Below are 23,600 nucleotides of genomic sequence, written 5' to 3' on the forward strand. Positions count from 1 at the left end.
GTTAGGTTTGAGATTTTCCTTGCTTGTTGAGATGGGCCTGTATTGCTATAAACTCATAGAATAGTTTTGCTGCAAACCCAAAATTTTAAATCGTTTTAAATTTGTTGAGACTTGTTTTATGGCCCAATATGTGATCTATTCTGGAGAATATGTGCACTTGAAAAGAATGTGTATTCTGGTGTTTTAGGATGGAATATTCCTAATATATCATCCAATGTGTCATTCGAAGCCATTGTTTCCTTGTTGATTTTCTGTTTAGATGATCTGTCCATGTATGTTTAAGTCCCCTACTATTGTGTTACTAACAGATAGTTCCTTTATGTTTTTATTAATTACTTTATGTACTTGAGTGCTCCCTTGTTGGGTGCATAAGTATTTACAATTGTTATCTTCTTATTGGATTGTCTCCTTTATGCATATGTAGTGTCATTCTTTGTCTCTTGGACAGTCTTTATTTTAAAGTCTATTTTGTCTGTATAAGTATTGTTACCCTGGCTTTCTTTTGCCATCCATTTGCATGATAAATATTTCTCCATCCCCTCACTTTGAATCTGCAGGTGTCTTTAGATTTGAAAGGAGTCTCTTGTAGGCAGCATATAGATGGATCTTGCTTTTTTTTTTAATTTTTTAAAATTTTTATTTATTTTTTTAAGATTTTATTTATTTATTTGACAGGCAGAGATCACAAGTAGGCAGAGAGGCAGGCAGAGAGAGGGGGAAGCAGGCTCCCTGCTGAGCAGAGAGCCCGATGCGGGGCTTGATCCCAGGACCCCAAGATCACGACCCGAGCCAAAGGCAGAGGCTTAACCCACTGAGCCACCCAGGCGCCGCTGGATCTTGCTTTTTTATCCATTCCATCACCCTGTGTCTTTTGATTAGAACATTTAGTCCACTTTCATTCAAGGAAATTATTGATAGATATGTGTTTGTTGCCATTCTTTACTTGTTTCGTGGTTTTTTAGTTTTTCTCTGATCCTTTCTTCACTTACTCTCTTTCATAGTTCATTGACTTTCATTTGTGATATACTTGATTCTTTTCTCTTTATTTTTTGCATATCTCTTACTGGTTTTTGACTTGTTACTATTAGGTTTGTGTATAACATCTTCTGCATATAGCAGTGTATATCGAGCTATTTTGAGCCTATTCTTTACTCCTTTCCACCCCACATTTTAGGTACATGGTGTAATATTTTATACCCATTTATTTTGTGAGTCCTTTGATTTTTTACAGATATATTTATTTTTACTGCATTTGTGTTTCCCACTTCTTATACTCATGGTCTTTCCACTCAGAGTCCTCCTTTCTTGGAGGGCTGATTTAGTGGTCATGAGCTCCTTTAGCTTTCATTTGTCTGAGAAGCTCTTTTTCTCTCCTTTTGTTCTTAATATTAGCATTGCTGGGTGGATTATTCTTGGCTGCACATTTTTCCCTTTTGGCACTTTGACTATATCATGCTTCTCTCTTCTGGCTTGCAAAGTTTCTGCTGAAATATCTTCTGATCGCCTTATGGGGGTTTCCTTGTATGTAATTATCTTCTTTTTTTCTTGCTCCTTTTAAAATTATCTTTTTATCACTACTGTTTGCCATTTTAATTACTATGTGTCTTGGTGTGGAACTCCTGGGGTTGATTCTGTTGGGGACTGTTGGTGCATCCTGGTTCTGGATATCTGTTTCCTTTCCCAAATTAGGAAAGTTTTCAGCTATTATTTCTCCAAATTTTCTGACCTTTTCCCTCTCTTATTCTTCTAGGATCCCTATAATGTAAATGTCATCATACTTGATAGAGTCACTAAGTTCCCTAAGTCTGTTCTCATTTTGCATAATTTTTTTTTCTCTCACCTGCTCAGCTTGTTTCATTTCATTACTGTCCTCTAGGTCACTGATTCATTCTTTTGCTTCCTGTAGCCTGCTATTTATTTCATCTTTTGTATTTTTAATTTCATTTATTGTATTCTTCACTTGTGACTGGTTCTTTTGGTATCTCTTTGTTAAGGGTCTCACTAATGTCCTCCACTCTTTTCTCAAGTATAGTGAGTATCTTTATGATCATTACTTTAAATTCTCTGATGTATTACTTATCTCCATTTCACTTAGGTCTCTTGCTGTGATTTTGTCCTGGTCTTTCATTTGAGACCTATTCCTCTGTCTCCTCATTTTGTCTAGCTCGGTTTCTGTATGTTAGGAATGTCAATTATGCTTCCTGCTTTTGAAAGTAATGGCTTAATGAAGAAGAGGTCCTATAGTGCCTTGCAGTGCAGTGTTCCCTGTTACCCAGAACCTGGCATTTCAGGGAGTGTCTCCTGTGTGTGTGTTGCATGTGCCCTGCACTCTTCTGCAGAGTCTCTTTTTGCCTATTGTGACAGTGTTTGGTTCCTGGCCCCAGTGCACGGTTTTTAAAATGTGTGTGTCAGTCTGCTTGTGAAATGACACCGGCTGCCACCAGCTCCAGGGCTGGGTGTGGGGTGGAGGGGCAGGTGCAGTTTTAGCACGGTGTGCAGTGGGGTTCTGCAGGGTCTGTTGCCACACCACTATCACCTGGACCAACACCTCATAAAGCATGCTCATCAGGAGACATGGTATTGGCAAAGTTTGCTATGGTCTTCTGGGTTGTGGGGACCCATGGCAATAGGACTGAGGCAAGTGTGACTGGAAATGGCTGATCTACTGAAGTGTGGGGGAGCAGGGCTGATGTAAGCAAGTTAAGTAGTGAATGTCAACACTGTGTGTTTATGCTGAGGGGCAGAAGAGGGAATTGGTACCTGCCAACATCTTTGTTCTTGGCGGAGTCTTCCTGGGATCTCTGCCCCTTTAGAACATGCTCTGAAATGAGTAAAGAGCTCTTTCTCCCATATGCCCCAGGCATTTTTCAAACTGCTGCTTCTATGCTGTATCATCAGAGGGCTCTTTGTGGTGCTGTCTCTTTAAGGGCAGGGACTTGGCTTCCTTTTGCCATCCCAGCTTTCCCAGAACCAAGCTGCTGATTTTTTTAAATTCCAGGAATTAAGTCCTGCTGGTTGGAAGAACTCACAAAATTAGGTCCCCCTGGCTTTCAGAGCCAAAAGTCATGGGGATTCATTTTCCCTGTGCAGCCTCCTAGATGTGATAGCATGTTTCTTGCCCTTCTCCATGCCTCTGTACCCCTTCACCTCCCAGCCCCCAGCAGCCCTGATCTATTTCACTTCCTACAGTGTCTCCACTCTCCCGACACTCTTTGATGTGGCCTCTTCTCTGCTTTTAGCTGTGGAGTTTGTTCTGCCAGTCTTCAGGTCATTTTCTAGGTTATTTATACTGATGTGAGTGTTATCTTTTTGTATCTATAAGATGAGATGAGCTTGGGGTTCTCTCATTCTGCCATCTTTTCAGCCTCCCTAGTTTGAGGCTCTTTGATGTCAATGATTAGGAAATTGATTTATCTCAGGTTGCAGTAGTTAAGTGTTTGATAAGTAGGAGTTTTGCTATAGTTCAATGAAGAAGAACATTTTTATATATAAAATAGAGATAACACCAATTATTGTCTATAAATAATAAACTATTACAGCTATAGTCATGTGAGATATTATTAAACAGTTGACTGCCACATGAATGCACAGCAGTCCTATAGCAGCACCCCTCCATCTTTCCTAATAGTTCATGACCCATGGCAGCCTAGCATATTATAACTCATATGAGTTTAAAGGCTTCCAGGAATTGAAGTTATATCCATTAAAAATAATCCACTGGAGAGAAACATAGTCTGCAATAGTAATTGGCACATGGTATTGTCTTAGTAAATATTTGATTGTTAAGTGAGTAAATAAGTGAAGGCTTGAGTTTCTATTCCGTTTGTACATTTTATCAGCTGTGTGATTGAGCGAGTAGTTTGGTTTCTGAGTTTCCATTGTTTTTTTTTGTTGTTGTTGTTGTAAAATGGGAATGTCAGCCTTTATATCCTAGCTTTTTTTCATGTCGATAAGTGAGATAATATAAGTACATGTGTTTAATAGTATTTTTTAAAAGACTCCAAAGGAACCTCTTTTTGTTCTAATATTTTTCTCAGTTGGAATATTGGTTTGCTTTTTATACCTTGTAATTGGCAGTGATGTTCATGCCATTGCCCTTAGCCTAGTCACAATTGGAAACCAGGTGCATTCCAAACAGGGTTTTACCTTTCTTAACTTAATGCATTTGTGAAAACCTAGGTCTCAGCATAGGTTTGAAATCTAGCTTTGCCCATTATTGGCTTTGTAAGTCTGAACCTCCCTTGAGCCTCAGTCTCATTTGACAAACATAAATAATAGGTTGCTGTGGAATTGTCATAACTAAATGAGAACATATGTGAAAGCTTTTGGCAATAAACTGTTATTAGTAAATTCTTCCTACACTCCCTTCATGAGGTTAAACATCTTTAAATTCTAGTTCTGGGAATAGTTATTCAGTTAATAGGAATATTTTCTTATTTTTTCCATACATATGTGAATTATAATATATTAATAAGTTTTACATATAACAAAAGGGTTTTTTTACATTTCTGGATTTAAAAAATATATAAACTATTTTATTTATTAGTCTTGTAGTGGGTCAGGGCTATGCCAGCCATAAGTTATACATGATTATTTTAAGAGTGGATTTTTATTTTAAAAAGTCAAAAGTAATTTCCTCAAGAATTTCAACTTAACCTTTATTCTGAGGAAGGATTTGAAAAAATTTAGTGGAATCTTCTTGGTAAAAAAAATGTTGAAAATGAAGAACTCAAATATTAAGGGCTACAAACCTATCTTTCCATGAGTACTATACTCTTGCTTATTCCTTCTTACAGATTTTTATATTAATGTGATTATAAGTTATAATTCAATTTTCTTATAGGATTAAAAATCTTGATATCATTTTTCTTCCATTTTATTAAGATAAAATGGACATATAACTATAAATTTGAGATGTACAACATTTGGTAATATATATATTGCTAAAGGACCACCACAGTAAGTTTAGTTAACATCCATCATCTCACATCCCTGTACATACAGATTTTTCTTTCTTGTGATGATAACTTTTGAGATCTACTCAGTAGCTTTCAAATATAAGGACAGCATTAACTATAGTCACTATGCTGAACACTACATTTGCAAGACTTAGTCATCTTAGAAATGCAAATTTGTACCTTTTGACTACTTTCATCTGTTTTTTCACACTATTATTTTTCATTCTTTTTCAGATCTCTGGATTTTTTTCCTCTAAAATCCCTTACAAATCATGTTTATGCTCACACATTTTCAATTTTTTTTCTGATGATACTCATGGGATCCCTATTTCTTATCCTGACTTTGAAGTGAGTCCTAAAGTGCTTCCAGTGACAACCAAACATTTATCACCACACATTTTAATGCATTAGTTGTACAAATATTTGTTGTGAGGCTTGGAAGGAAATACCATAAGATATTACTCTATCCTCAAAAGATTTCAATCAAGAAAGGTAGATTTGCAAACTATAACAATCCCATGTGTAAATATTTTACTAGTGGTTTAAACCAGCCATATGTCCGTACAGAGAAGCCGTGATAGTCAGGAATGCTAGTGACATTGGTGCTGGGCATTGAAAAAAAACAAAACAAAACAATATTTGCAAAGACATTTCTGGCAAATACAAGATCATAAACAAAAGTTCTGAAGTGAGACAGTGTACACCTTAATTTAAAGAACAACAATGTATTTGTTTCCTATTGGTGCTGTAACAAATTACCAGAAACTTAGTGACTTCCAGCAGCACAACATTATTTTCTTACTGTTCTAGAGATCAGAAATCTGAAATCAGTTTCACTGGGCTATTTTGTATTATGGCAGCTCCTCTGCCTCTTACCCTCTAAGAACCCATATGATTAGATTGTGCCAGAGAATCCAAGGATAATCTTCCCATCTCAAGATCTGTAACTTAGGGGAGCCTGGGTGGCTCAGTGGGTTAAAAGCCTCTGCCTTCGGCTCAGGTCTCTGCTCAGTGGGGAGCCTGCTTCCTCCTCTCTCTCTGCCTGCCTCTCTGCCTACTTGTGATCTCTGTCTGTTAAATAAATAAATAAAATCTTTAAAAAAGATCTGTAACTTAAATATACCTGCAAGATCCCATTTGTCATGCAAGGTGACATATTTACAAGTTCTGGGAACTGGGAAGTGGACATCTTTTGGGGGGGGGGGCGTTATCCAGCCCACCACAACAGAAAGGCTAGAATTTAAGGTATATAATGGGGATAAAAATGGTATGGAATTTGATTTTGAAACACTCTGAAAGCCATGCTAAGGAGTTTGGAACTTAATCTATAAGCCAGCAGTTTTTATTCTTTAAAAAAGTTTAAAAATATGAAGATAGATGCTCAATTCCATGTGTGTACACTCAAAATTCAGATATAATTACCTGGATGATCACAGATCCCTTGAAGGTAATATAAGAAGCCTTTAGACCTAAAGAGAAAGAAATGAGCAGGGAATGTAACATAATCAAATCTGTTTCATAAGTGTAGTTAGTAGTGTAGTTGTACCAAAGGAATGCTGATGAGGCACAACATTTAAAAATTCTTTAATTAAAAAAAAAATGGCTGCAAGAACGGAGAGGAAGTTGGATTGAAAATTTTTTTGGAGATAGAATAAATAGGCTATGATGATTAAAGAAGCCAAGGAAGGCTGAAGCAGCCTTTGAGATATTTATGAAAAGGCTCCTAATGTATACTTCCTACTGAAATTTCCTCCCACTGTGTGACTGATTTCTGGAGTCCGCCTGAAATCAAATGCAACTTCCTATTCAAACATGTTCTGTTGCCCGGCTAATCAGTTCCTTCTGTTAGTAGGGTAACTATATAATAAATATTCTAAACTGAGAAAGTGATTCTTTTAAACCATTTTTTAAGATCTTCAAATAAAACTTACTTATAAAACCTAAAATGTATATTTCTAGAAAGCTTTCCTTATAGGATGTGGTAGTCCAGAATATCTCCCGGTGGAGTGTTTTGAGATGGTCAGCATAGGCTTCTCAGGTCCTCATCTCATAAAATGGCCCATAGGACCTTGCCCTGGAGTTAGAGGTAGAGGAATGAAGCCTTGTTGCCAAGGTGAAAATGCACAGGGCCAGCAGTGAAAAGATCTTTGCAATGAAGAGAGAGACTTTTTAGTGAAGGATCATATCCAAATGCCATCTTTTGGGAGTGATATTTAGAAAAATCCCTAGGGATATCATGGACTTTGATTTGTGTTCTCATGGCATTGTCCTTTTTGTAAAGTTGAAGATCAATTCATCTAGGTCTGAATATTTAGATTTTTTGTTCTGCTAGTTCTTTTTCTTTAAAATGTATTTCACCCTCAAGTACAGAATTGGATCCATTTAGCTTCTTACCCATTGCCTCCCTTCTTGCCATTCTTTTTTTTTTTTAATATTTTATTTATTCATTTGACAGACAGATTACAAGTAGACAGAGAGGCAGACAGAGAGAGAGAGGGAGGGGGAAGCAGGCTCTCTGCTGAGCAGAGAGCCCGATGCGGGGCTCGATCCCAGAACGCCGAGATCATGACCTGAGCCGAAGGCAGAGGCTTTAACCCACTGAGCCACCCAGGCGCCCCCCTTCTTGCCATTCTTGATCACTCCTCATGAAGACTGTTATCTCTTAAGGATGATTCTAGGATATCTATCCTACTTTCTCCAAGGTAGTTAAACTTTAAGAATTTTACATTTCAGACAGGTTAGTAAATTGTACACTTGGCTTTTTCTCCTTTATAGGGTTGATATGAATGAGTGAAAACTTGAACCTCAGATGAGAGAACAATACAAAATCCAAGGATCACTGACCATGCCTTCATCCCCCAAGGAAATCTGAAGTGATGAGGACTGGAAGTTCATGGTTTCAGCTCCCATAATCGCATACAGCTTCTTTAGGAGATGCTGAAGCTTGATGGTGAGGCTGCCCAGCCTCTCTTCATGGCTCCCAAGAACCATCTTTGAGCTGTCCCTGGTTGCCAGTGTCCCACGGAATCACAGCAAATCACATAAGACACCCACAGCTTCTGCTCAAAATCAAACCTGCCTCCACATATTTACCACTTACAGCATTTCTCATTCCTCTTAGTAGATCCAGTTTTTCCATCTGGTATCACTTCCCTTTACCCAAAGAATGCCTTTTAGCATTTCTCATAGTGTGAATTTACTGATGACAAATTCACTCAGTTTTCATCTATCTGAAGATGTTTTTATTTCACCTTCATTTTTTTTTTTTTTTGAAGAATATTTTCTCTGGATATGTAATTTTAGTTTTGTAAGAGTTTCTTTGCCTTCTTCCACCCCCTTCAAAAATAATTCATACATATCAGTCCATTATTTTCTGGTCTCCAGTATTTCCTATGAGAACCAAGTTGTCATTCCTATTGTTCCATCAAAGGTAAAGTATCTTTCTCTGATTTACTTTTAAGGTTTTTTTCCTTTAACTCTCATGGTTAGCACTGTCGAAAATATGTGTGGTTTTCTTTATCCTTCTAAATGTTTGTAGAGCTGAGGGTTAATGTTTGTTATCAATTGAAAATTTTCAGCTTAGTTTCAAAAACTTTTTTTAGTCCATTCTCACTCTAATCTTCTTCTAGGACTCTAATTAGACTATATGATATTATTCTCTACATGACTGACATTCTTTTCTTCTTTCTGTATTTTAAGATTCCACATATAAAAATGGAAGTCTTAATTACTGTCTTCTTAGGATCCTGGTAGGAGGGAGTCCTTCTAATGCCCTGGTCTCGCCCTTTGCTGTTACCTCCCTTAGCCTCAGCTTTTCCAAAAACACTGAAAGGGGATGCTACTAATAATTGCACTGAATCAGCAACCATAAATTGGAACTTTGCCAGGCAGACTAGAGTTTAAGATACCCTATGTATTAGGCAGTATTTCGTTGTCTTGGAAATCAAACATTAGAATCATCCTTCGTGCTTTTCTTGACTACATGACACCTCTTTTGCCTCTTATATAAAGTCAATTCTCAGTCTTACAAGTTCTTTCTACATAGTTTGTGATTTATCTTTCAGTGTTTAAATTCAAAATATTTCCCTCTCAGCTGGGCATTTGTTAACAGGGTCCATTTATTTATATGAAGTTTCCTTTTTATTCTAGTATATTTTAGTCAGACCTCCAATTAACCTGGCACTACTTTTGTCAAGCTATTTTCTACTTAAGAACCCACGGAGGTTCTTATTGTTTGGGGTTCTGCTGAGATTTCTTATTCTTCTGTTTAAAGTCCCTTACTTTTCATGCTGCTATCTTTTTGTGCACCACATAGACCCACATTAGAATGCCCTCTCCTTCCCCTGCCGTCCTAATCAATGACTTCTGTAGAAGTCACCTCAACACCTAGTGCCTGAAACTCCAGTTCCAGTCACTTCCTTCCATCACATTTTTTCCTGTCATCAAATCCTTAAGTACTAAGGGCACACATTTCAAATTTGATTATACAGTTTAGTGTATTGTATTTACTAATTGAAAGATTAAGACTCAAGTGCCTTCAGGGGCCATGAGGTAATCATAAACTGTGAAACAGGCAGGGTAAAGAACAATGGGTATTAAAGTGTTTGTGTTGATCCTTATTCCTAGTAATGGTAATTCCCACCTAGGTACATGGTATTTCAGATCATTAAGCAGGGAGATAAAATGGCCAAACAGAATACCTTCTCAAGATTTGCAAATTGTGTCCTAAAATTTTTTCTCCATATACTTTGTAGCTCAAGTAATACACCATTCTTTATATCTTATCTTAGCCATAATTAGTAGAATAGTAATAGATGCACATTGTACATTAAGTGCTTTTGAAGTTTAGAAGTAAAATTATGGTTTTAGGAAATGTAATGGAAATAAATTGTTTTCAAAAGAAAACAGTGCTCTTGTCTTGTCTCCCAGGCCTGAGGAATGGACCTTCCCATTCCCATCAGCACTCTTGCTCACTTCTCACAGCCCGGGGTCTGAATCTCTCCTTCCGTGGACACTGGCAAAGTGGACTTGCTTTGGCTTCCAAAGAAGGTTAGGGAATGGTATCCAGCAGTCTAACCTTAGCCAAGAGGCATGCCAAGAGTTAAGGTGGGGCCATAAGTAGGGCTGGATAAAGGAGCATTAGGCAAGTTAGTGAGGTAGTAATAGATGCAGGTCAAACAGTGGGGCTTAAATAATGACCCACGTAATTGGGATGTCTAAGCTAGAGGCATGTCAAAGAATGACGAGACCAACACTGTGTACCTGACAAAAAGACAAAGGTAAATTTATTGACTATCATGGTGGGGGAAAGCTCTGCTGGTCTTTTGAGCAGAGCAGACTGATGATAACTACATAGGGTTTTTGAAAAGTGGGGAGTTAGGACGGGTGGTTTTTCAGGAGTGTGACATCATTGGAAGAAGAGTGGTTACTTGATGCGACGATTACTGATTGGTTGACATTTGAAGTCCTGCTTACTAGAGTGAGCCCTTTCTTGATTGGGCTGTTACTGGTTGGTTGGCTTGCAAAACCACTTGGTTAACTGCGGCAAGTTGCTGATTGATTGAACAGGTTTAAAATAAATTATGTTGGCTATTTGTTACCATGGCTGCCGAACAATCGATCTTTTCCTGGGAGGATGGTAATTTTTCCCCTTAAATGGAATGAGAATACATCTAGATTTCAGAAAAGAAATATGAGCATCAGATTATGAAATGGACCTCTTTTTGGAAAATCCTTCAGAAAATAATTAGAAGGTAAAAATAGCCCCAAGGCCAGGTAATGGAGCAGTCATAACAAAGTAGACTAATAAACCCAAGAAAGACCTACTTCCTGTTGTTTTTCAAGGAGCCAAGGCCCATAGGATATTCTTTCTATGACTCCATGAGGATTCTCATGCCCAGTAATGTTACAGAATACCCCAGAGCAAGGGTCAGCAAACTTTTTCTGTAAATAGTCTGATGGTAAATGTTTTAGGCCTTGAGGGCCATCATTTCAGTCTCTGTTGCAGTTCCTAACCTTGGCCACTGTAGTACCAAAGCAGCCATCCATATGTAAACAGATGGGTGCCACTAGAGATGGTCTGGAGTAGCTGGATTGAACCTGTGGTGGCCACATGAGGCTTGTAGATTATAGTTTGCTGACTCCTGACCTAGAACAAGTATTCTTGTTTTATACCGCTAAGGAATCAAAACCCAAAATATCTGAACCTCTCTGGTCAAGAGAGAGTACATCAATAATAAATAGTTGTTGACTAAGTGACTTCTGATTTCCTATGTGGTTGGATGACATTGATTCCGGTCCGGGCTAGGATACTCCTGGAGATATAGCTGAGATAGAAGTAAAGCTGGAGTATAGACAGAGTTCAGGGCGAAAAGCCTCCAATGTCCCATTTCCAGTGGGCATTAAGTGGGTGATGCTGTCAATGCCACAAGCACCACACCCCATGATACTTGCTGGTTTCTGCTAATGGCTGCAGTACTATATCTGCTGACTACTGCTGTTCTTCTCACAACTGTTAGTGCTACTCCAGCTGAAGAGATCCTGTCTTTTGAAAACTGGTAACTCTGCCAGTTAACATCAGAGAGCTCGACTTTGAAGCATTTTCAGATTTTTGGAGGCTACAGGATAACCTGGCCTTTTTTAGCTTCCTTCATCACCCTTCCCCAGGGTAGAGGATCATTTGAATGATAGCGTTCTATGGGCTTGACCATCAGTTGTGAAGTCCCCTTGACTTCTTCCTCCAGGGAGCCCATGATCTTGAAAATAGGACATCCTTTGTCCTGACCTGGTATTCAGCATTTCTGGGAGTAGTCCTGGAATTAGCCCACCAGAGCGAACTATTATGAAAAGTACTTTCTACAATTCCTTTATTCGTTCTGGGGGGGGGGAAAAAAAGCACAGCTCATATTTTAGATCAGCAAATCTTTTGTTTGTGGCTTATGTATCTTAAGACTCTTTGTAAATCAATACTTAGGAATATATATATTTGCCTGTTCAGAGAACTTTTTGGAATTCGACTCTACTATCACTTACATCTCAAATATTTGAGACTCTATTTTCAGATACATTTCATGGAGAAACATTGTTTGATGGGAAGAATGTCTTTTAGTGCCTTTTGTTAAATGGCCTATTTAGTTTTTTTTGTTTCTGCAGTGAAATGTAGTCATTACCAAGAATAAGGATAAAAACTTGTCATGGTACTAATTTTACCTTATAATAGTATGTTAGAACTCATGAAAATTAGGATTAGATTTTTTTGTCATCCTTGTGTAGTATTATCTAAAACAGAAATAAGATGTTTAAATGTGTTAGAAATAATATGAGATGTAATATTTTGATACTCTAACATGTTCAAACATTACTGAATGGTTTTGAAATCCATCATGAAAAATTGAAAGGAGCAATAAAATTTTGAAAAAGATGAGAGAGGGCTATCTTTATCAGCTATTTAAGTAAATTATAAAGATACAGTTATTCAAATATTATGGAAATGGAATAAAACTAGACAGACTATGAAAGAAAGAAAAAAACTAGATAGAATCTATTAGCCTGAGAGAGACCCTGGTTGTGCATATGTGTGTATGTATATCTGAATTTAATATATAGTATGTTTAGTATCATACGTGGGAAATGAATCACAACTTGTCCAATAAATGGGGCAGAGTCATTTGGTTAGTATATTAAAGATTGCTTTATACACACATAGGACTTTCAAATATAGTAGCATATTTGAGAGTTTTCTTTTTCATGTAAGAGTTTAATTGATATAGGCTTGTTAATGTAGCCATACTCTACAAGGTCTTTCAGAGGTCTATGTTTTTCCTTATCCTTTCTATCTACTCACGCTTTCCTTCGCTGAGATTCTCTTCTCTCCATGGTGGAAGTGAGGTGCACCCACATTCCAGCATATGATGAAAAGGAAGGAGAGCAAATGTGGAGTAAGAGATTTCCTGTGAGGCATGTGACACAGAAGTCATACACATCCTATCCACTCCACACTCTGTTAATGAGTACTTGGTCATATGGCCCTATCTACTGGTATGAAAGGTTGGGAAATGTAGTCTCTGGGTGCACAACTATGGGCTCAGCCCCAACTGAGAGGAAGGAGAAGCTCAAATAGCATCAGATTGCATACTGGAGAGTTACCAGTGTGGGCCACAGTAGTTAAATGCAAAATAAAAATTGAACCAATTTAGATCCTTATTTTTCACTATATTTCAAAAAAATTGCCTGATAGATCTAGAATCCGACCATACGATAAGCATCCAAAATTATTACTTTTACTACCATTTTCCAGGTACTACACTAAGTGCTTTTTATAGATTGTATCATTTAATCCTTAAAATGAGCTTATAAAAGAGACTTGGTTAAGTTTCCATTTGATAAATGGACAAAGCAACACATAGAATAGAAAATACAAATGACTCATGAGGAATTTTCCTATCTTTAATAATAAAAAGAAATATAAGTTTTAGAATGAGAAATCCTTTTCATCTATTAAATTAAGAAATATTTTACAAATTATTCATACTTGGGTAGCATGAATTGTAGAATGTAAACTGCCGGAGTCAATAACGTCAAGAGCCTTAGCACGCGTTGATATTCTCTGTGATCGAGAAACTTCGATTTCTGGAGTCTTGACTGGAAAATAATCAGGATGAGGATAGATCATTACTTACATACACACATAAAATCAGAGACCATGTACATGTCTGAAAATGAAAGAATGACTCAAACTTTTATACAGAATGTAATATTATAAGTGATAATTGTTTATACTATTAACAGTATGGGAGCATGCTTGTGCTACTGTGTGTGATACAATGTTAAGTGAAAAAAATCAGAACATAAAACTATCAGAAACTATATTTAAATCATATTTTTTTAAAAACATGAAAGAATGGAAATATGCTAAATGTTTCTAGGTGTTCTGTTATTTATTTTCTTTCAGTACCTCATCTCTGCTTATTTATTAGTGCCTCTGCAATTACTAATCAAAAAGTTTCATTTACTTATTTTCATTCCTCCCTCCTCCCATTGGATGATCCATGAGAGAAGGTACTAGGTCTTTTTTATCATTGTATTTTCTATAGCAGAGTGCCTGACCCAGCATAGGTAATAAATGTTGATTGGGTAATGTTGGGTGATGAGCCTCTAGGTGACCTAAACTTCAGGCTTTTATTTTTCACCAAGGACTGATAATACTTATATAAACATAAAAAGGAGACACATTTTTAATGTATTAGAAAAAGTTTTATAATTTTCTTTAGCAGTTAGACTAGTTTTCTAGTGAGTGCATAGAAATGGTAAAATCTAGATTAGGTGGTATAGAAAAAAAGTTTTATTTTTCAGTGGAGAAGTCCATTCCCCTACTCCCATTCCATTGTATGGGATTGTGTTGTTCTGCCTTTGCGGAGGTAATCTTTACAATGTTCTATATGTGTGCATAAAAGTAAAATGTACTTTGTCATGTCCTATAGCTTGCTTATCACAATTTTCTATCCTGGCTTTGCTCTGGGTGGTACTCTTGGTTGACTAGACATACACAAAGTATACTAGATTTAAAGCGAAATATTAAATGGAGAACTGATTCCAGTCTTCCTTTGTCTTCCCACCCATCCCCCTAAGATATGACTTTATTATGTTTTGTTTTTGGAGGCAATTTAAGTCTTTTAGAATTGGGAAAAGTGAAACTCCTCATGTAGTGTTAGCCAGCATTCTCTCAAATGTGCCACTAAAAAAGATTTGATTAAAAAAGTGGTGATTAAAAAAAATAGTTTTCTTCTGGCTTATATAAAAATGATATTTTAGCTATCAGTTCAGATATTTGGAAATTGTGAAGTCTGTCCCATTTTTTAATGACACAGCATATGAAGTAGGACATTATTGAAAGGTCAACTAGAGGCTAATTTTCCAGATTATAAATCACACATGTTGAATTGCGGAAGTCTAGAAACGTGTTGTTTTATGTTTATCACCATTATATGTTAATAAGATAATTCAAAAGTAATTAGAAGTGGTAGCAGCTACATGAAATGAGTATCTTCATTTAGAATAATTCTGATAGAATAAAAGTGGAGGGAAGAAAATTTTGATAGAATTTCACTGGTTTCTAAGGGGCACTGGAAGTGAAAAGTGCCTCAGGAAAGTGAGGAAAGTCAGGTTGCAGATTGCAACCTGAGTGTGAATACGTGAGGTTTTCTTAGGAGTAGCAAGGAGGAAGCAAGTTTGCATTTTCACGTTTTGCACCAAATCCTGTTAAAGAATGCCACCAGGTGATTGGCATTTTCTGAACAGAGAAAGCCTGTGTGTGGTATCTGGCAAGTCAGGTTTAAGAAAAAGATGTCAGCAACTTAAGGCCCATGTCACATGACATCCTGGACTTGCCAATACTAGATGCTCTGGATCAGGTTTCAACTCCAGGCTGTCCTGCCAGCCACGTGGGTTCAGCCGAATGAGAAGCAAAACCACACTTCCGAAAATGTTAGGAGCTGCCCTTCTCTTGCCGTGAGGCCTCCGGATCCGGAGCTGGTTTTCAAATGAGAGCCTGTCTACTGAATGGAATTTTCATATTTCGCTGTCATTTTGATGCTCTCCTCTGGGCTTCATCACTTCTACCAGGCACTTCCTGCGAGAATGGGGGCAGGCGCTCTCGCCATCTGTGTAAGTACAGGCCGCCCCTGTCTTCTGTGGACCCCACGGGGCTGAGGAGAGGCCTGCTGCCCTCCTGCTTCTGAGATGTTTACGTGATTCTGTCTTTACTTTCTGGGAGGTGGGGGAAGGTTCCTTACTTAATGTCCATTTGAATAGATAGGAATTTAACAGTGTTTTGGGCAGCTTTCAGCATTTTTGTCTACTTGCCTTTCCAAAAAAGATGAAGGGAGACGCCTGCCTGCGGGAGTTTACTCGTCTCAGTCAGCTTGATTTAAAGTCGAGCACTCTCCAGCGTTTTAGACTTTGCTGTTCGGAATGCGTTAAACAGGAATGTTTAATGGCAGTTACTGGAAAAATCTAGTGGCTAGCCGGAGAAAGAATGAAAAGAACCATTAATTTGTGCCTTCTGAGTTTGTGTGTGACCTTTTTCTAGTCACATTTTTGTTTTCAGTTAGTAATGCTAGTGTTTCTGTTTCAGCATGGTTGCTGAAAGTGACCGGGAAAGAGCTTGTTCGGTACACGTTTGTGAATCCTTAACTGACTGTAGAAATTTCTGGTCGTTACAATGTAGTAGCATCAGTAACTAACACCGATGTAAGATCCATGGGAAAATGTGTATACTTCTAAGGCTGAATTAATGGATTTCAAAAGCAGTTCTGTTGCTGCTTATATATAACCTTTTGCAGTGGCTAGGTATTGTGAATCATACATATCACAGAATGCTAGGGTTTAAATTTTTATTTCAGTGTGTAGAAAATGCGTGTATATTTAGGATACTTATATTTCAAGCTGGTGTTGTATTCCAAGGGAGCATTGTTATTTGTCTCTAAATGAACTGAGAAATATCTTATTCTTTATTATCAATTTAACTGCTCACTTTTGTATCATTACATTAGGTTCGACCTCTTCCCTCCCCCTTTTTTAAGTTTCAGAAATGGCTGCAATTTATTGTAGCTTTGGATGGCATCCTAATATATATATAGAAATATTTGGGCAATTTTTTACACATATGCCCCAAGTGATCACCAGATTGTATATCAGTCCCACAGACTGAATTTTCTTGGTAAAACTCCCTCACTTCTGTGCCTGGTACTTTTCGATATCCTGTGTGCTTGTCTGGGTGTCTCTGGTCCTTTTAGCCCTGAGGCTTGGAGCATCCAGTTGTCTATGTGGTTATCTTCCCAGTCTTATAAAACACTTCAGGACTGGAAATGTGTGGCATGTGAGGCAGCAGGGCGACCTATTCGTTAGGAGATTTGCGGTCATCTCTGATTAGATCCTTATTTCTTGCCTGCATGCATTGATCTCTACCTTGACTGAAATGCAAGCAGACCCATGTAGGAAACTCTATGTTTTTCCTTATTTTATTTATTTTTTTTTTTTTAAAGATTTTATTTATTTATTTGTCAGAGAGAGAGAGGGAGAGAGAGCGAGCACAGGCAGAGAGAATGGCAGGCAGAGGCAGAGGGAGAAGCAGGCTCCCTGACGAGCAAGGAGCCCGATGTGGGACTTGATCCCAGGACGCCGGGATCATGACCCGAGCCGAAGGCAGCTGCTTGACCAACTGAGCCACCCAGGCGTCCCTGTTTTTCCTTATTTTAATCCAAAGTATACACAAAATTTCATTAAGGTGGATATAAAAATCATACAATTTAAAAGGTTATTCACTGTAGTAGAGGAGCAGTTCTCGGTCTTTCCCATTCTTTAACTTTAGGTTAGTTAGCCTTTGCGCTCTATCCCAGTTCTTAGGAGCAAATGTTTGTTTTCATTTAGTGTAGTGTTTCTGGAAAAACACAGCTATTGGAGAACAAAATTTTTTTTAATGTTTCTGGCAGAAAAGTGAGAATTAATCAAATAAAACATAGGGGCTAGTATATTTGTTTTTAGTTTGGGACTTCTTTACCTAGACATTTATGTTAGCAACTGTTCAGGTATCCTGCTACTGAAGATAATTGGTGTTGTTTTTTTTTTTTAAGAATTTTATTTTATTTAAATTCAATTAAAACATATGATGTCTTATTAGTTTCAGAGGTAGAGTTCAGTGACTCATCAGTTGCATAGAACACCCAGTGCTCATTGCCTCATATGCCCTCCTTAATGCCCATCACCCAGTTTCCTCATCCCCCACCCCTCTCCCCTCCAGCAACCCTCAATTTATTTCCTAGAGTTAAGAGTCTCTTATGGTTTGTCTCCCTCTCTGATTTTGTCTTGTTTTTCCCTCCCTTCCCCTATGATCCTCTGTTCTGTTTCTTATGTTCCACATATGAGTGAAATAATATACTTGTCTTTCTCTGCTTGACTTATTTCATTTAGTATAGTACCCTCTAGCTCTGTCCATATTGTTGCAAAGGTCAAGCTTTAATTTTTTGACAGCTGAGTAATATTCCATTTTGTGTGTGTGTGTGTGTGTGTGTGTGTGTGTGTGTGTGTGTGTGTATGTTCACCACAAGAGATAGTTGTTCTTTAGACAAAAAGAGTATCAGATATTTGTAGTGTGTGTGCACGCATGCATCTATATGTTGACATGGAACAGACTATTTCAAAGACACTCCATTTCTGTGTCCCTTGACTAACCACCTTTTTCTTCCTCATTCCTTTTATCTCTTCCATATTACTAGTGCTGCTAGTAAAACCACACTGGGCTCAAAATTTTATTTATATTACTACTCATATTTACGAAGAAGTTGTACCTTCTTCACTATTAACATCTATTTTTTTCTTCAATAAACCACACCCAGGCAAATGAGAATATTTAATTTAGTTTAGAGAATATTTAATAATAGTTAATATTGCCTTAGTCTCTTCTAGTTTTAAAGGTCACTTTGGTGAGATGACTCAAGCTCTCAGGAAAGTCTTGAGTCTTCCAGACCTCTTGCGCCTCCTGCTGTTCTGTCTAACGTGGCTTCTGCATGTTTTGAGGCAGGTGGGTTGAGAGTGGGAGCTGGCATATTCTAATGGCTGGAGAAAGAGGGGCCTAGAATACATGCCTGTTGATTCTTACACTCTGGATATTTTGTCTGTGGTGAGTTCAGGTATCAAACCTTTGGTGAATTGATGGACAAGTTCTGTTGGTATCATCAGGGCCCTGCAGTCCACTCCTCCTGACACCTCCAAATTTTGCTGGTGCTAGGAATAATTCCAAGGATATCCTGAGCCTTTTAGCCTTTGTCCCTAACTTGAGCCCCTCCCCTCCTGTAGCCTCAACACCCAGTGTCCTCAGCTACCTTACATCTATCCCATCATGCAGGCAGGAGCTATGGTCTTGGTACAGAAAGGCTCGCAAACCATATTAAGATATTCTGGTCACAGATTTATTGAGTCACTTTAAAATGCAGCACAAAGCAGGGAGGGAAAGATCAGCTAGGCTTACCTGTGTAGAAAGGGTTTCAGTGGGATGAAAGGTGCATATTCTGAGTCCTGTGTTACATAATATTCATCTATCCTGGCTTTCCTCTTCTCTACCACGTCAATCTTTCCTGATCACGGTAGATTTTACAAAGACCACTATTGAATGGGAGCAAGGTCCCCAGCAGATGGGGAACTTTCTTGCTTTATCATCAGAGGCAAGTGTGCCCAGTTACAGCTGTAACTTGCTAATATACTCCTGAACAACTATGGATTTTTAATCGCATATCTCAGGCCGACAGTACATGGGGCCGGCATGGGTGTAATCAATGGGTAACTGATTTCAGACATGAATATTTGGTGTCTCATAAATGTTAGGTGCCTAAGTTAGTTCTTCTATCTCTATTTAATTATCTATGTTGACTGTGTCTACCATGCTATCTCCTTACTTATTGTTAATACTTAGTTATACTTCTCCTCATTGATAGTTTCTCTTTGTTCTCTATTTAGCCAAACTGAATTTTCTTACCTAATATTTGTTTGTTGTATTATTCAAGTTCAAGTTCCAAACCCACCATGGTCATCTTTGTTGTTTCTACTTTGACATTTGGTTCCAAATTCATCCCACACAGACTACGTTTAGGTTTCTTAAATGCCGCGATGAGTTTCTTCACTTTTTTCCCCACCTCCTGTGTTTTCTTGTCTTTGTTTTGTTTGTTTGGAGTTTTAGAAAGAATATGGGCTTTGGAGCTAGGCAGACCTGAGCTTCAATCTAGGTTCTGTTATTCACTTTACTCTGACCTTAGACATTACTAAGCAGTATGCTTTCTTGATAGTTTATTTTAAAAAGCTTTCACCATTTTGTTCATCTTCCTTGACCTATATTAATTAGTCTCACTAGCAGACCGTAAAGTTTGGACACAAAGTGTCATATCTTACTTGTATCTTTTACCTATTGCTCAGGGCTAGGATGTAGTAGTTCAATAAATGTTAGGTTTTGCAGTTTCACCTCTCTTTTCTGTGCTAATGCATGACTTAAATGTATTTTACTTTATTTTTTTTTAAAGATTTTATTTATTTGACTGAGACAAAAAGCACGTGCTTGGGAGCACAAGCAGGCTCCCCGCTGAGCAGGGAGCGCAATGCCCACTCGATTCATGACCCTGGGATCATGACCTGAGCCAACTGCTTAACCGACTGAGTCACTCAGGCACCCCTAGCATATTTTATTTTTAAATGGGTCTTTTGAACACCTTCCAAAAGCTAAAGGCATGTCTGCAAAGGAATTCTGTCTTTGACGGTGCTTTTGCGGTGATAGCACAGTTTTCCATTTATGGGAATGAGCAGTATAATTATAAGTATTTTGTACTTTTGAGTCTCCCAACTGAACATCACATTAATTTTCTTACTATAAAGCTGAATGCAGTCAATGCAAGTGTAACTCTGCACATCATTCCATCTGAGATGATGTGTAGGCTGGTCAGGGCATAGCCTTCCCTGCACGTAATCTGCTTTAATCAGGGTAATTAACACCGAGTGTCCCAACAGGAAAATCCTGAAAGATATCTCAGTAGCTCAGGGAAACAGATGAATTTGTAGATTACTCAAAATCTGATGCAGGTTGACAGACTCTGTGCTTGTTGGTCTGGTGACTCTAGTATCCAGGCTGCCTCCATTCTGTGAAACAGTTGCTATTTCAGCATGTGACCACGTATCCCCTGGTTTATATCAGGGAAGAAAGGAGATGGAGGAGGCATGCATGCTTTTACCTGCATCATTCTGGAAGTGATTCCTTTCTCTTCTCAAAGTTCATTGCTTTGAACTAGTCATATATGGCTGTGTAAGCAAAGGTGGTTTGGAAATGTAGAGAAATATCTCGTGGAATATTTATAAACACTATCTCTGGCCCATAACCTAAATTGCTTAAATCAGAGGGAAATGTATGCTCCATGATTGGGATAAAGCCGTCAGTCTCTAATTCCCCTACTGAATGTAAACAAGAAATTAGACACCCCAGGTGCTGCTGACAAATATCTTATCTATGGATCAAGAGGGAAGGCAGCTTTAGGATAACTTAATACATCAGTGAACAGCAGAACAGTGGTTACATTCATGAGCCACTGAATCTACCAGCTCAGAATCTTCCCCTGAATTCCTTTGTATTAGTATAATGGCATAATAAATATCCTTATTATTTTAGCCAGTTTGAACTAGAATTTCAATTACTTGCAGTCAAAACATCTTAACTGATACACTTTATCATGTAATGGCTTGCTGTGCGATGGTTTGAGGAAGCTTGTCGTGAACTGGAATGAAACCTGGTTAGAAGGCAGGACACATGGCTTTGAATCTTGGCTCAGCCACTTACTGGTTGTTTGACCCTGAGCAAGATCCTCAACCTCTCTCTTTTCTTACCTATTAAAGAAGGATAATAGCCTAATTTGGATTATTATGAGAATCAAATAAAACTGTACTATAAAAATACATTGAAAACTTCATAAGAACATTATCTTTATTATGTGGCAGCCTATTTTATTGTCTTAAGGTGGTTTCTGTACTACTGTCATTATGGGTGGGTTTTACTTCTTTATAATAAAAAGAATTCTGTGATCTGAAGGGACTGTTGATATTATCAGATTTAGACCAAATTTTAAACAGGTTTAAACTTTTAGTTTTGCTTTTTTCTACAATAAACCAATGAGGTATTATAGGAAGACAAGATTAACAGTAAACAAACAAAGGCATGTAAATTTTCCTATGCAAATCTGAATTGTATTGCAGGAAGTATTTTCATCTCTGCCATACAGAATTCAAAAATCAAACAAAATCACGGTCAAGATTAGTGTCTGAGTATCGGTAAATTCCAGAAGTATCTAGGTTGCTTATTTCGGGGTCAGGTTCTTTGAAGCACAGTTGGTTATGTGTATTGGTTTAATGTCCATCTGCAGAAGATTATACGGAAGCCTTAGTGACAGTGGTGAATAATGCAGAGGAGCATGAAGTAGCATATAAACATAGTGAAAGAATGGGGTAATTGGGTAAACGAGACTTGCTAAGATAATAAATTACATTAATTCTGATCTAAAATCTTAAAGCGGATTTGGGCAAATGAAATTCTAAAGATAAGAAGCTTGTGTCCAATAGTTTCTGAACTAGCAACTGTAAGAAAGCCGGCTTGAGTTTTTACCTGTAACCATGGATTTCCACTGTATTATAAAGAGGTACTATAGCAAGTAATAGCATAATTAAGTTTATTTAAGTTATATAACTAAATATTTGAGTTTGTGTAACTAGCAGGTAGATTGGAGATTTTAAAAAGATTTATCATTCACAATGCTTGGTTTATGGGAAAGGATTGTACAACTTCAAATTATTAACAGCTACTTCAAGACTGTTAAGGTTGGAGGGTCTACCATATTGGATATTAACAGAAATTAAAACCGTTTAATAATAATAGCTGGTTACTTGGAGAAAAATAATTGCTGGATTTCTTCTTTACTCTTTAAACTACAAACAGAATAAGAATATAAATACCAAAGTGAAACCGTAAAACAATAATTTGGGATCAAGCAATGTCTTTGTAAAGGAGAACCAAATGAGAAACCCTAATGAAAAAAACTGGTGAATTTTTCTGACCGATAACTAAAATGTCTGCACAATCCCAAATTGCATAAACACAATTCCAAAAGAAAACTAGTAAAGATATTTACAACACACATGACTACAAAAATTAGTCTTTTTAGTATAGAAAAATTCGTACAAATCAGTAAGAAAAAGAAAACTAGCCATTAGGAAATGAACCAAAGCTTATGAGTAGGAGGTTCACAAATAATACAAGTACTAATAGACATGAGAAAATTGTTTGGTCTCATTCATAGTTAAATATGAGCAAACTTTAAAGTGTTTTTATTATCCAGGGATGTCAGAAGAATCTTACATGCTTTTGATCAAGCTGTAAACCAGTGGAGCATCTTTGCAGGGCGATGTGGCAGTATGTGTCAAAACGTATACTTTGTATACCTGTTGATCTAGCAATCTCACCTCTAGCAATTTATCTTACAGGTGCTTGTACAATTATGTAAAAATGCTTGCAAGAATGTTCCTTGCTAAAATACTTGTAATATCAAGAACTATAAATTAGTAAATATTAGTAAATAAGATCAGTTAAATCAATTATAGTATCTCTAGATAATGTAATACTAAACAGCTGTATCTGCCAATATGGAAGGACCTCCAAAATTGATCAAGTAGCAAAAAGAGGGTGCATGAATACACAATAATATAGTTACAGTTGCCTTTTTTTTTTTTTAAAGATTTGATTTATTTATTTGACAGGTAGAGCAGGAACACAAGCAGGAGGAGTGGGAGAGGGAAAGCAGGCTTCCTCCTGAGCAGGGAGCCCAATGTAGGGCTCGATCCCAGGACCTGGGATAATGACCTGAGCCAAAGGCAGACACTTAACAACTGAGCCACCCAGGCACCCCTATAGTTGCCTTTAAAAAAATATTATACATATATAGATACGCTTAGTTATGCATAGAAAATATCTGCAAGAAAGCACAGTAATTGGAACTGGGATAGGGAAGCTTCTCAGTTTAAACTCTCATGTTTGAGATTTTTTTTGAAAAGCATATATTTAAGTTA

The 23,600-nt window shown here is 37.5% G+C and overlaps 1 protein-coding gene across 2 annotated transcripts in view; it reads left to right on the forward strand.

The window, feature by feature from the left end:
- Positions 1-15,411: 15,411 nt before the first annotated feature.
- The window catches only part of LOC111156558 (family with sequence similarity 13 member A), a 335,168-nt gene continuing 326,979 nt past the window's right edge, over positions 15,412-23,600 (forward strand). For both annotated transcript variants that reach the window (XM_022517539.1, XM_022517545.1), the window contains exon 1: positions 15,412-15,620. In XM_022517539.1, coding sequence (XP_022373247.1) covers positions 15,516-15,620 — 105 coding nt within the window. In that variant the 5' untranslated portion in view covers positions 15,412-15,515. The remainder of the gene's footprint in view (positions 15,621-23,600) is intronic.

This window comes from Enhydra lutris, unplaced genomic scaffold (assembly GCF_002288905.1).
Source record: "Enhydra lutris kenyoni isolate GAN:26980312 unplaced genomic scaffold, ASM228890v2 scaffoldscaffold3, whole genome shotgun sequence".
Taxonomy (NCBI): Eukaryota; Metazoa; Chordata; class Mammalia; order Carnivora; family Mustelidae; genus Enhydra; species Enhydra lutris.